This window comes from Oryctolagus cuniculus, chromosome 16, assembly GCF_964237555.1.
Source record: "Oryctolagus cuniculus chromosome 16, mOryCun1.1, whole genome shotgun sequence".
Classification (NCBI taxonomy): Eukaryota; Metazoa; Chordata; class Mammalia; order Lagomorpha; family Leporidae; genus Oryctolagus; species Oryctolagus cuniculus.
The window spans coordinates 51874797-51889444 of NC_091447.1; the positions used below are offsets into that span (position 1 = coordinate 51874797).

Below are 14648 nucleotides of genomic sequence, written 5' to 3' on the forward strand. Positions count from 1 at the left end.
CGCTGATGCCCTGTCAGACTGCGGGAGGAGATGAGCACTTCCCAGGGAGAAAATCCAGGGAGAGGGAAGGAAGGGAGGGGACCCTGTGCAAGAAGACAGGTCTCCCATGGGGAACCAGCGGGGACGCCAAGCTCCAACCCCACTGGAAGGAAGGATCCGGACACGGACCTGGGAAGTGGGCGGGGTCCCACCCCAGGAGCAGGGCCTGCCATAGAGCGCCAGCACAGAACCACGCCCAAGCTCCTAGCGACTCGCAAACCCTCCCAAAATCTTGTGAGGAAGACAGCGTCGACACTCCACAGACGAGGAAAGGAACCAAGGCTCAGGGACTGAAGGGACTCTCCAGGAGAAAGGGGCACCGACCAGTGACAGGCCGCGCAGGCACGGGAAAGCAAGCCAGACAGCAGCAGGCCCAGCCCCACGAGCAGAGCCTGAGTCCTCAGTGCACTTCCTGTGTGCGTTCACGGCCACCCTGCCCCTAGCACCCAGATCTTCCCAACACCACGAAAGCAAGCCACCAAGGCCCCTCTCCTACACCCGAGACCTGATGCCCGTGGCCCTGCCCCGCGCGCCTGCCCACCGGCGCCACCCAAAAGCTCTTCCATGACACCAGGGCCTGCTACAGCCACACCTTCTCATGCTCACTCTAGAGTCGCAGTTCATGTGTGACCTCCAAGCAACCTCTCAGATGACAGGAGCTGCAGGGACTGTCCCAAGATGTCCCAGTGCGTCACCTGAGCAACAGGACCGGCCGGCTCCCTGACCCGCAGGTGCGGGACTTCCACGCAGTGCTTCTCACGTAGTCATCAACTGCAGTGCACGGCACGTCTTCCTGAACCACCTCCTCCTCCAAACACCGCTAACTTACAGACACAGACCTCACCGCGGCCAAGGGCTCGCACTCGCCCACGGTCCACTCCCCAGGCCAGCAGGACACGTCAGAGCTCCAGGACGGGGCGGCCGGCACACCCACCCAGAGCCTCTCCTCCTGTTCCGGCACTCAGCACCGGCGGGGGACCCGGCGACGGAGTCTTCCGCCATGGAGTCAAGGGCAGAGAAGAGAAAGCTCCTAAAAGGCGGACGAGCAGGGGTCGGGTCAGGAGACGGCGCTGGGCTGCAGCGGGTCCCAGCCTGCGCGTCTTAAGGCTCCACCGCCCAACAAGACCCCTGGCAACAGTGACAGGGCCTTTACGAGGGTCGTGCCGAGCGGGCTTCTGTGGAGACAAGAGCAAGTGGCCAGGAGTGGAGACAAGAGCAGGTGGCCAGGAGTCACCCAGACCTTCTCAACCAAAGCAGCCAGGGGACAGCGAGCGAGGCTGATGGCTCAGAACCTCTTCCAGAAAGCAGGCCGCCCCTCCGCCATCTGCTGGCCTCTGGGACACGGCCCGTCCCTGGAACCACCCCCAAGATGTCCTTCACCTCTGGCCACTCCAGTGACCCACCTCCTGAAAGACTCAGTTCCGCAGCTCAATAACCCCCAGGCCCAGCCTTCTTTGCACAACCTCAAACTCCACTTACCTGCAACTACACCCCTCCCCCCCCCGGTACACCCTGGTGACAGGCCAGGTAATGCATTACCATTGTTTTTTTAAAGAATTATTTTATATATTTGAAAAAGTTAGAGAAAGAGGTAGAGCCAGATAGAGAAGTCTTCCATCCACTGGTTCGCTCCCCAAATGACCCCAACAGACAGAGCTGAGCTGATCTGAAGCCAGGAGCCAGGAGCTTCCTCCAGGTCTCCCACGTGGGTGCAGAGCCCCAGGGATGGAGCCATCTTCCACTGCTTTCCCAGGCCACAGCAGGGAGCTGGATCAGAAGAGGAGCAGCAGGGACTTGAACCGGCGCCCATAAGAGATGCTGGCGCTGCAGGTGGTGGCTTGAACCCACTGTGCCACAGCAGAGGCCCACATTATCATTATTGATATGGGGCCCAGAACAGGCAGCGAGTCAGGATTAAATGAGCTGGAAAGTAGTCTACAATTTCTGTCTCCAGCCCCGCAGCTCACACACCAACCCCGCGTACTCACGTCCCCATGATGCACCCAGGCCTCCTATACAGAAGACCCCACGTGAGACGCCTGCCACGAAACCCTGGCTGGCCTCACACACCACAGCGCACCCACGCCACACGGGCACACTCACTTAGGGGCCTTCCCCGCCCTCACACACCACAGCACACCCACTGCACACGGGCACACTCACTTAGGGGCCTTCCCCGCCCTCACACACCACAGCACACCCACTGCACACGGGCACACTCACTTAGGGGCCTTCCCCGCCCTCACACACCACAGCACACCCACTGCACACGGGCACACTCACTTAGGGGCCTTCCCCGCCCTCACACACCACAGCACACCCACTGCACACGGGCACACTCACTTAGGGCCTTCCCCGCCCTCACACACCACAGCACACCCACTGCACACGGGCACACTCACTTAGGGGGCCATCCCCGCCCTCACACACCACAGCACACCCACTGCACACGGGCACACTCACTTAGGGGGCTTCCCCGCCCTCACACACCACAGCACACCCACTGCACACGGGCACACTCACTTAGGGGCCTTCCCCGCCCTCACACACCACAGCACACCCACTGCACACGGGCACACTCACTTAGGGGGCTTCCCCGCCCTCACACACCACAGCACACCCACTGCACACGGGCACACTCACTTAGGGGGCCATCCCACCCCATAAAAGGGGTCACGGGACGTGGGGCGGCCTTTTCCAGCCTTCTCACGCGCGCGCTCTCTCCTCGTGAGCACCTCTCGACAAGGGGCCGCCACACTCATACCTGAATGTATACTCACTCTCTCCCTTTAAATAACCTCGCCTCTGTCTTGAATTCTTATCTCCCACAGGAGCCAGATATTGGAACAAAGACGGGGAGACTCGTCCCTCCAACTGCGGATCCCCCGACTCTTCCCTCCCCTGCCTGGGTCCCTGCTGCCGCGCCCCCACGACACTCACTGGCCGACAAATCTACTGAGTGAGCGTGTCAGGCCAGACTCGGTGCTTCGTCAATAGTCACCAGATAAACGGACGCATCCATCCCCGATCCAAGGATCAAGACCACCCTCTGCCGGCGTGCAGAGTTAGAGTGACACTCCACGGTGGAAACACGGACCCAGCAGACTCACGTTCCTTCCTCCTCCACACCTCTCTGCAAGCTACTGCCATCCCACTGCGGAACGGCCACCCGACAGTGCAGAGTGTTCAGTTCCAGCTCTGTGTGTTCTTGGCCAGAGCGCTTAACTCTGCTTAACTGGTGCACCAAATTCACCCTTACCTATCCCACGGGAGCCCTGGGAAGACCAGCTGCGAGACCACCACGACACTGTCACCCGGTCCTCCCGGCAGCCGCTGTGCCAGCTCCTGGTGGCTGCCACGGCACCAGGCCACGGGTAAGGATGCGGAATGGCCTGCGCTGCGCGGGCCACAACCACACACTCCTCACACGCTCTAAGCCGCAAGCTCCTTCCTGCCGGATCCGAGGGAAGCAGCACCTGAGAGGCTGGGGCACCTGGCACAGCGACTCGGACAGCACCGCGCCAGGGGTCACCGACAGCACGTCTGCCTCCCAGCTTCCCACACACAGGCTCAGCGCTGCGCCAGCACTCACCCCCAGCCTCACCCAGTCCCACCTCGCCCACAAAGCCTCGGTTTCTCTCCATCGTCAATTTGTTTACTGATCATTTCAAAGTTAGGGAGGGAGGGAGGGAGGGAGAGAGAGAGAGGGAGAGAGAGAGAGATAGGGATTTGCCATCCACTGCTCCGCCCCCCAAGCGCCGGCAACAGCCAGAGCTGGGCCAGGCCAAGACCAGGGGGGGCTGGTCGCCATCCAGTCTCGCACCTGGGTGGCAGGGTCCGAGTACCCGGCGAGCACGGCTGCCCACAGCACGAAGGCAGAGTGGACAACACGGCCGGGACTCGAGCCCCAGGGCTGTGATGCGGGATGCGGGCCTCACGCGGCGCGCCAGGCGCCCAGCCCTCAGCCCCCATTTCTCTTTCTTCCCTCCCAGCTGGTTCCGGCCCACAGCCGGCCTTGCAGAGCCCCCTGAAGCCCACCTTCGCCGCGCCCGTGGCGGCCGGGTGCGGACCACGCTCGGTACACGCTTACTGCAAGTGCCAACTTCGCCGGGTCGCTCCCAACTCGCGACCAGCCCAGCCTGGGAGGCGTGCACCCCGAGTCCGGAGGCGACCCTAACCGCCCCTCCAGGGCCGCCCTGGGCCGGCGAGCGCGCAGGTACCCCCCGGCCAGCGGGGCGCCCCCCACCACCCGACCCCCGCCCCGCCCCGCCCCGCCCGCGGCTCCCGCCCCTCCCACCGCGCAGCCGCGCCCACGGGAGGGAGGCGCGGCCCACACCTGTGGCCGCCTCACCTGCAGCACCAGGGCCTGCGCCGCCCCCGGCGGGAAGCCCATGCGGTCCGACGGCTGGCGCAGCAGGCGGTAGAAGTCAGTCTTGCGGTAGAGGAAGCCAAACAGCACGCGCAGGAAGTCCTGCACGTTCCCCACGTGCTGCAGGATGCCCAGCAGGGCCTGGTCGTACAGCTCCGCAGCCCCGGGCTCCATGTCGCCGTCGCTGTCGCCACCCAGGGACGCGCACACCGCGGGTCCCGCGGACCGCCGACCGCCACTTCCGGCGCGCGCCCAACCGCTCCCCCGGACAGCTCACCCGCGGAACTTCCGGTCCGCCCTCGATCTGCCCCGCGACCCCGAGCGGCCCCCACTCGCCACGTCCCGAAGATCCCGCCGCGCTTTTCCTAGGACAGCGCTCTCCGAAAGAGCCGGGTCTGGGACCAGACAAAGCTGCTACGCGCAGGAAAGCCCGTGGCAGCCGTGCGAGGGCCGGCTGGCGGCCATGTCTGAAGCGGGCGGAAGAGCCGTGGCGAGGGCAGCGTCACGTGATCGCGGGAGTTTGGTCACGTGGTGCGGGAAGCCTCGTCCCTCCGGGTGTCCCCAGCCGCTGTTGGGAGCGTGCGACCCTGCTCTTAACGAGGGCAAATGCGTGCGTGTGGTTTGTGTGGGTTTCTGTGGGGGAGCTTGAGAAGCAGAGAAACGCCGAGCGTGTGTGTCCACGCACATGCAGGGAGTCCAGTGTGCAGTCGTGTGAAAAACACGGGTGCGTGGGGGTCCAGCAGCCTGGACTGGTCAGACAATAATAATGACGACGATGAACGCTAATGCGCATATCCGTCGTAAATACACCCGTGTCTGTCGAAGCGTATCTTAAAAACGGAAAACACGATACTCACAAAAATGTGCAGTGAACGCAGATCCAAGAGGTGTGGAGACATCCAGCGAGATGGCTGAGCGTGCGTTCGAGCTGGGTCACAGGTTTTCAGGGAGTGGGAGCTGGAGAACACGCCGCCCTGTCGTTAGGCTGCTGGCGCCCACAAGACGATCCAGCCGGGGTTTCTTTTCCAAGGGATGCGAATGATGTTACCTGCACGAAAAGGGAACGCGGCCTCGTGCTGCGCGAGGACGCTGTGTGTGCAAGTGAAAACCAGGCGAGGGCGGGCGCTGTGGCGGAGCGGGTGCAGTCTCCGTCTGCAGTGCGAGCGTCCCACATGCTGCTCCACTTCCCATGCAGCTCTGCTGTGGCCTGGGGCAGCAGTAGAAGGCCCAAGTCCTTGGGCCCCTGCACCCACGTGGGAGACCCAGAAGAAGCTCCTGGCTCCTGGCTTCAGATGGGTGCAGCTCTGGCCGTTGCGGCCAACTGGGGAGTGAACCAGTGATGGAAGACCTCTCTCTCTGTCTCTGTCTCTCTCTCTCTCCCTCCCTCCCTCCCTCCCTCCCTCTGCCTCTCTGGAACTCTGCCTTTCAAATAAATTAATTAATTTTAAAAAGAAGAAGAAAACCAAGTGAAACTGTTACCGTAGAAATGGCAGGGTTCTTGTCTTCGCACAAGAAAGAATTCGGGCGTGAGACAGAGAGTAGTGGGAGGTAAAATAGCAAAGTTTATTAGGGTAGGGACATCCGCAAGAACCGATGGGCACCTCTCCAGACAGGACCTGAGAGAGAGTGCCCGGTCTACATTTAGGCGGGGTTTTTAAGGAGATGGGTCTCTGTCTTCTCACATTTCCTCCTGAAACAAAGGATTTTATGGCTGTAAATATTAAGAAACTCCTATCTGGGTTTTCCCCTGAAGGTATCAGACAGGAGGAAGCCTAGCTGGTGCCGTCCTGGGTTCAGAGGAAGGGTGAGCAGGACCCCCTAGAGAATGGGGATCAGAGCAGGGTGTTTGAAATGCAGATACTGGGCTGCACCTGGGAGGTTGTGGAAGATTTGTCAGGCAGAAGGGGCGGGGACCCCCACCTGGCAGGTTATCAGGTAGAAGGGGGCAGGGCAGGATGCGAACACTGGGCTGCCCCTGAAGCATTATCGGGATAACTTTGAGATGTAGATGCATATGCTGGACGTAGAAGTCTTCTCCGGAGGCCTTTGTCACACACACACAAGCTCATACCTAACTTCCTGCCTAACAAAACTCACTGCCTAGACCACTGCTTCTAAATCCCCCTTGATTTAGGACCCATTTATGCCATTCGTCTGTGGAAGACACCAAGGATCTTGTGCTTTATGGGGGGTTATGCGGCGACTTGCCCAGCCCCTGCTCTGTTGCTCTGTTGGGGCCGTGGAACCTCGCCCGGGAGCAGAACCCCAATAAAAGCCTGTGAATTAATTGATTCGTCTGCCTGGGAAGATCTGTTTTGCGCCGGACACCTTACAGATGGTGCCGAAACCTGGGAGCTGAGGTTTAGAGCCTCCCCTTCCTGGGTTCAAGGCCCCCTCGCTCATTGAAGCTGTCTGGTGCCCCAGGCTGACTACAGACCATGCTGGACCAACTGTAAGTAACTCCTCCCTTGCTCTCCCTCCCTTCTCTGGGTTGGCCCAGTCTCTGCGATCTCCCACTTCTGATCCAGCTCTCTGCTATGGCCTGGAAAAGCAGCAGAAGATGGCCCAGGTCTTTGGGATCCTGAACCCACGTGGGAGACTTGGAAGAAGTTCCTGGCTCCTGGCTTCGGATCAGTGCAGCTCCGGCCATTGCAGCCATCTGGGGAGTGAACCATCAGATGGAAGACCTTTCTGTCTCTACCTCTCTCTCTAACTCTGTCCTTCAAATAAATAAAATATATCTTTTTTAAAAAATCATAGCCTAGAAAATTCTGGCCGGCGCCGCGGCTCACTAGGCTAATCCTCCACCTTGCGGCACCGGCACACCGGGTTCTAGTCACGGTCGGGGCACTGGATTCTGTCCCGGTTGCCCCTCTTCCAGGCCAGCTCTCTGCTGTGGCCCGGGAGTGCAGCGGAGGATGGCCCAGGTGCTTGGGCCCTGCAAGGGAGACCAGGATAAGTACCTGGCTCCTGCCATCGGATCAGCAGCGCACCGGCTGCGGCGGCCATTGGAGGGTGAACCAACGGCAAAGGAAGACCTTTCTCTCTGTCTTTCTCTGTCCACTCTGCCTGTCAAAAAAAAAAAAAAAAAAGTAAAGAGAAGTCTTCCATCCACTGGTTCATTACCCAAATGGCCGCAAGGTCCGGAGCTGAGCTGATCCGAAGCCAGGAGCCGGGAGCTTCCTCCCACATGGGTGCTGAGGCCCAAGGACTTGGGCCACATCTTCCACTGCTTTTCTAGGAGCATGAGCAGGGAGCAGGATCAGAAGTGGAGCAGCTGGGACAGAACTGGTGTCCTTGTGGGCCGCTGGCATTGCAGCCTGGGGCTCTAACCCACTGCGCCACAGCGCCAGCCCCCACCTTTACCTTTCATCCATCTTCCCACCGCTGCCCCTGGGAAGCAGCAGATGACGGCTCAAGTACTTGAGTCTCTGCCACTGGTACAGGAGACCCAGACTGAGTTCCTGGCTCCTGGCTTCGTCCTGGCCCACCCCTGCCCCAGAGAGACAGAGCCAGCTTCCATCCGCCACTTCAGGCCCCAAATGCCCACGATAACCAGGACTGTGCCAGGATGAGACCAAAAGCCAGGAGCTCAATCTGCGTCTCTGTGGTGGCAGGAGCCACTGCTTAAGCTGTCACTACCGCCTCCCAGGGCGCGGGTAGGCAGGGAGCTGGACTCTGGAGTGAGGCTGGGACCAAATGCAAACACTTCGATGTGGGATGTAGGCATCCCAGGCAGCATCTTACCTGCTGCACCAAACTGCCCGCGCTGCAGTTTCACATTTTAACAAATCTCTTTTTTAAAAAAAGTTTCACGTATTTATTTATTTGAAAGTCAGAGTCACACAGAGAGAGAGGGAGAGGCAGAGAGAGAAATATTCCATCCACTGGTTCACTCCCCAATTGACCACAACAGCCGGAGCTGTGCTGATCCAAAGCCAGGAGCCAGAAGCTTCTTCCAGGTCTCCCACGTGGGTGCAGAGGCCCAAGCACTTGGGCCATCTTCTACTGCTTTCCCAGGCCATAGCAGAGAGCTGGATCAGAAGTTGAGCAGCTGGGTCTTGAGCCAGCACCCACATGGGATGCCGGCACTGCAGGCGGCAGCTTTACCCACCATGCCACAGCGCCAGCCCCAAAATTTAGTTTTAACACTTAAAGTATATTCTTAAGTGAACCTGGCAATTTATTATAATTTTTATTTTTTATTTTACTTATTGGAGAGGCAGAGAGACCTCCCTTTACTAGTTCACTCCAAACGCCCCTGGCAGTCTGAGTCCAGCAGCCCAGAACACGGTTCATCTCTCCCCGTGCAGACAGGGCCCTGATTACTGAGCTGTGCTCTGCTGCCTCTGAGGGTGCACTAACAGGAAGCCGGAATCAACGTCAGAGGCAGAACCCGGGCTCAAATACTCTGATATGGGACGGGGGCATCCCAGGTGGCATCTTCACTGCGGGGCCAAAGGCCAAGCCGGCAAACTGCGTACCGCACGTGGAAAGCCGAGAGAAGTACAATGCACGGTAGCAGAATTTGGGGCCTGACTCCTCCCATTCAGATGTTGAAAACTGGACCCGCAGGGTAACCACCTGTATGCGGAGACTGGGGCTTCAGGAGGGACGTTAAGGCTAGGTGAGGTCAAGAGTGTGTGGTCCTGATCCAGTAGAAGTAGGACTCTTGAAGAGACATAGGTCTCTCTCTCTCTCTCTCTCCCTCCCTCTCTCTCTCCCTCCCTGCCTCCCTCCATGCACACAACAGAAAGGCCGTGCAAGGACACAGGAGGTTCCTGTAAGCCAGGAGGAGAGCCCTCACCGGGTGTCAGCCCCGACAGCACCTCGGTGTTGGGTTTCCAGCCTCCGGAGCAGCAGGAGACCGCGTCCCCCGCGGTGTAAGCTGCCTGGCCCCGGGGGCGGGGCTTGTTACCGTAGTCTCCCTTGGGCGGCGTCAGGGCCTCGCTTTCTGAGACACTGGCAGCTTTCCACCGAGTGTCAGAGAGAGCACGGGCGGCTGCCGTCGTGGCACAGTGAGGCTGACCGTGGAGGCCGCACCCTGCTGCCCCCCACCCCCGGAGCGCACAAAGCGTCTGATAGTGCTGCCCCCGAGGACTGCCGGGCCCTTGGGTGCGCCTGTTATGTAATGCTCAGGATGACTTTGCCATCTCCTCTCTAGATTTCAAAGTTTTGAATAATTTAACATCTAAAAATATCACAAGAAGTAGAACAGAGACTGCCTCTGGAAAGGGGAAATCAAGGAAAACGAATACCAACTAGGAGGAGGCTTACTTTGGAATTTGATACCAATCACACGAATTATCTATTCAAAACGCAAATTAAGTCATGTTTAAAATAAAGTGAGAGACAGCTAAACATACTCAACCCAGCAATCATGCTCTTGTGTGTTTGAAAACTATGCCCACACAAAACCTACATGCGTGTGTTTATGGCAGCTTTACTCATCGTTTCCAAAAATTGGACACAAACAAGGTGTCCTCAATAGGGAAATGTTTAAAAAAAAAAAACTGGTACAGTTATATAATGACATACTATTCAGCAATTAGAAGGAATGAGCTTTCAAACAACAGAGATATGAGTTCATCGGTACTGTGTATTGCCAAGACACAGACGTCAACCTAAGGAGATAAGCAGATGACACTGGAAAAGGTGGAACACGGAAGCATCGATAAAGTCAGTGAGGTGAGGGTCTGGGGATATTTGCAGCCCTAGGCCTGTCCGGTCTGCTGAAGAGTACCTGACAGCATGCATTTGTGGAACCCCCAGAAATGCACAACACAAGGCTGAGCCTTCAAGAATACACTTGTCGAAGAAATCTCAGGAGACTGGGGAGTCCCAGAGCAGAACGCAGAATGCGACGAAAACCTCCGACTGCAGGGCAAGTGAATGAAGCAGCCTCAGCGGGGTGGGGTGGGGGTGGGGGTGGGGACAGCAGGGGTGGGGGTGGGAGAGATGCTGACCTGAGTAACTCTGGAAACGAAGAGAACCTGTGAGACTAAAAGCAAACGGAATCCCAATCCCACCTTGGCGCCAGCTTGCGTCCCGGCTGCTCCGCTTACGATCCAGCTCCCTGCTGGTGTCCTGGGGAAAGCAGCAGAAGACAGCCCATGTGCTTGGGCACCTGCAAAATAAGTAAAATAAAGCTTTGGGGGAAAAATTATCATCATCCATGATCCTAAGCCTCCCTTGAGAAGTCAGTGGGTGCGTGGTGCGGACGTGGAGACAGCGGCTGAGGCACTCCGGCCCACTGCTGGGGAGTGGCCGCAGACGCACCCCTTTGTAGGGCGAAGTGCTCAGCCAGCCGCCTGCAGGAGGCCTGCACCCCACACAGCAGGACACACACATGCTCATTACACAGGTCCCCGGGTCTACTCCTGAATCCCAGAGGGCATTTGGACTGTTTATTTGATTCAGCAAACTGTTATCAAACCCATTAAAACACCAAAATATGGGCCTGTTCACACCAAATAAAGTCAATAAAGATTGAAAATTAAGGGGCTGGGGCCAACGCTGTGGCTCACTAGGCTAATCCTCAGCCTGCGGTGCCGGCATCCCATATGGGCACCGGATTCTAGTCCCAGTTGCTCCTCTTCCAGTCCAGCTCTCTGCTGTGGCCCGGGAATGCAGTGGAGGATGGCCCAAGTCCTTGGGCCCTGCACCACATGGGAGACCAGGAGGAAGCACGTGGCTCCTGGCTTTAGATCGGTGCAGCATGCCAGCCATGGCGGCCATTTGGGGGATAAACCAATGGAAGGAAGACCTTTCTCTCTGACTCTCTCTCTCACTATCTAACTCTATCAAATAAATAAAAAAAAAAAAGAAAAGAAAATTCAGGGGCCGGCACTGTGGACAGCTGGTTAAAGCCACAGCCTGCATCATGGGCGTCCCATAGGAACACCAGTTCTAGTCCTGGCTGCCCCACTTTCGATCCAGCTTCCTGCCAACGCTCCTGAGAAAGCAGCAGAGGAAGATGGCCCAAGTCCTTGGGCCCCTGCATCCGCATGGGAGACCTGGAAGAAGCGCCTGGCTTGAAATCTGCCCAGCCCCTGGCCATTGTGGCCATTTGGAGAGTGAACCAGTAGACAGAAGATCTCTCTCTCTCTCTCTCCCTACTGTCTGTCTCTCCTCTCTCTCTGTAACTCTGCCTCTCAATAAATAAATAAATAAATAAATCTTTTTTTAAAAAAAATTATAAATTGCCTCCCAACCTGTCAGGTCAGATTTTGCCACCAAATTAGTTTGGCCCAAATTTACAAGAAAAAAAACAAAAACCGTATTTGTTTTTTTGGTGGTTTTTTTTGTTTTGTTTTGTTTTGTTTTGTTTTTGACAGGCAGAGTGGACAGTGAGAGAGAGAGACAGAGAGAAAGGTCTTCCTTTGCCTTTGGTTCACCCTCCAATGGCCTCCGCGGCTGGCGTGCTGCGGCCGGTGCACCGCGCTGATCCGAAGGCAGGAGCCAGGTGCTTCTCCTGGTCTCCCATGGAGTGCAGGGCCCAAGCACTTGGGCCATCCTCCACTGCACTCCCTGGCCACAGCAGAGAGCTGGCCTGGAAGAGGGGCAACCGGGACAGAATCCGGCACCCCGACCTGGACTAGAACCCGGATTGCCAGCACCGCAAGGCGGAAGATTAGCCTAGTGAGCCGCAGCGCCGGCCCACAAAAACCGTATTTGTAAGGCTTTTGGGACTGTGGAATTCCAAATAAGAGACTGGGGACCTAGTAATGCAAACACATTGACACTAAGCTGGCTGCCCACTGGCGAGGGAATGGATGGATAAAAACACTGTGCTTATTCATACGGTGGGAGGAGCTTGCACAGATCAAATGTTGAGACAGAGCCTACTGAGAAAGAACCCTGCGAATACACCAGACTATGGCCAAAAGCCCCGTCCACTTCAGGCACTTATGTAACAGGTACTTACGGAGTGCCTACCTGTGTGCCTGGTGCCAGCTGCCGGGAACACTACGGTAAGCACCAAGGCGTGGTAACGACCTGCCGAGGCTGTGGCTGTGGGTGCAGTTGCACATTCACCGCATCACACAAAGCCACTAAAGCTTCTACTTAGTCAAACTGGGCTGAGGACTAGGAAGGAGCCGGACACGGGTCAGCGGGACCAGGCCAGAGCCGGACACGGGTCAGCGGGACCAGGCCAGGTCCAGGCATCAGGGCAGTGGCTGAGCTGAGATCCCCAAGGGAGAGGGGCAGGAGCAAGCGAGCCAGGACCACTGGAACCGTTCCCTGAGGTGTTTCTGCCCCCAAGGATCTCCCCTCCAGGGAGAAGCCAGGTCAGCTGCTCCCGGGGCAAAGCCCACTTGTTTAGTCGAGGCAAGGAGACCCATGCACACAGAAGAAAGCAAGAGACAAAAACGCAAAACGGAAGGCTGGTGAAGACAGTTCTCAGCAGAGCGGAGCAGAAGGCGCCTCCTGCCCTCCCCACGGCCTTGTCCACAATCAACGACCCACCAGGGTGGCACATTTGTTAACCATTAATTGATGACCCTACACTGACACATCATTATCACCAGAGTCCACAGTTTGCATTGGAGGTCAGTGGGGCGCGTGTTCTATGGATTTTGACAAACGCACCTGCCAAGCGACACCATCAGTCTCACACGGAGCCACTTTCCCGTCCTGAAAGTCCTCTGTTCTCGGCCCGCCCCACCCCCCACCTACCACTGAAGTCCTCTGGGCTCAGCCCACCCCACCCCCACCTCCTGCTGTCTTCACACTTCCGACTTTCCCAAGCTGTCCTGTAGCTGGAACCATCCAACGTGCGGCCTTCTCAAGCTATCTTCTTCCACCTACTAATATGATTTTAAGCCTCCTGCATATCTTCATGGCTTGATAGCTCACTCTTTTAAAAATTTATTTGACAGGTAGAGTCATAGATAGTGAGAGAGAGACAGAGAGAAAGGTCTTCCTTCCGTTGGTTCACCCCCCAAATGGCCGCCATGGCTGGCGCTGCGCCAATCAGAGGCCAGGAGCCAGGTGCTTCTCCTGGTCTCCCATGGGGTGCAGGGCCCAAGCACTTGGGCCATCCTCCACTGCCCTCCCGGGCCACAGCAGAGAGCTGGCCTGGAAGAGGGGCAACCGGGACAGAACCCGGCGCCACAGGCAGAGGATTAACCAAGGATAGCTTACTTTCTAAATTTACTTATTTATTTTGGAAGTCAGAGTTATAGAGAAAGAGGGAGAGACACAGAAAGAGAGATCTTCCATCTGCTAGCTCACTCCCCAGATGGCCACAATGGCCAGTGCTTGGCCAGGCCAAAGCCAGGAGCCAGGAGCCAGGAGCCAGGAGCCTCATCCAAGTCTCCCATGTGGGTGGCAGGGACCCAAACACTTGGGCCGTCTTTTACTGCTTTTCCCACGCTATTAGCAGGGAGCAGGATGGGAAACAGCCATGATACAAACCAGAGTCCATAGAGGATGCGGGCATCATGGGTGGCAGCTTTACCCACTATACCACAACATCGGCCCCAAGAGGTCATTGTTTATGCTGAATACTGTTCCACTGTCTGGACGAACACAGTTAATTCTCTCATCTCCTGAAAGACATCTTGGTTGCTTGCAAAGCTCCGGTGACTAGGAACAAAGCATTCCCATTGGCACTGGAAGAGAGGCCCTGCTGCCCCACACACTTGGCGTCCTCACGGCTGCAGGCTGGGGGCATCTCGGTAGGTGTGCGGTGGTCTCTCCTCTGGTTTTACTTTGCATCTCCCTAATGGTATATGACATGGAACATAGCCACGCACTCCCTTCCCGTCGGAACATCTCCAGTGAGTTATCTAGTCAAGTCCTCCACCTATTCTCTGAGTTCTTTGCTTTCTTATTGTTGTGTTTCAGAATTGTTTGTATATTTTGGAAAACAGTCCTTTGCTAGTATTTCTCCCAGTCTGTTGCTTGTCTTCTCATTCTTTTTTAAGATATATCTATTTATTTGAAAGTCAGAGTTACACAGAGAGAGGAGAGGCGGTTGGGGGTGTCTTCCATCCATTGGTTCACTTCCCAATTGGCCGCAACGGCCAGAGCTGCACTGACCCAAAGCCAGGAGCCAAGAGTTTCCTCTGAGTCTCTGACGTGGGTGCAGGGGCCCAAGGACTTGGACCATCTTCCACTGCTTTCTCAGGTCATAGCAGAGAGCTGGACCGGAAGTGGAGCAGCTGGGACTCAAACTGGTGCCCATATGGGATGCCAGCACTGCAGGCCAGGACTTTACCCACTATGTCACAGT

The 14648-nt window shown here is 57.1% G+C and overlaps 1 protein-coding gene across 3 annotated transcripts in view; it reads right to left on the bottom strand.

Annotated features, from left to right (window-relative positions):
- The window catches only part of NUDCD3 (NudC domain containing 3), a 99513-nt gene extending 94590 nt beyond the window's left edge, over positions 1-4923 (bottom strand). For 2 of the 3 annotated variants that reach the window (XM_051853060.2, XM_051853059.2), the window contains exon 1: positions 4391-4923. In XM_051853060.2, the coding sequence (XP_051709020.2) occupies positions 4391-4582 (192 nt within the window). In that variant the 5' untranslated portion in view covers positions 4583-4923. Of the gene's footprint in view, positions 1-4077; positions 4098-4390 lie in introns of those variants that run through there. The other variant, XM_051853061.2, reaches the window with a different exon arrangement.
- Positions 4924-14648: the final 9725 nt, after the last annotated feature.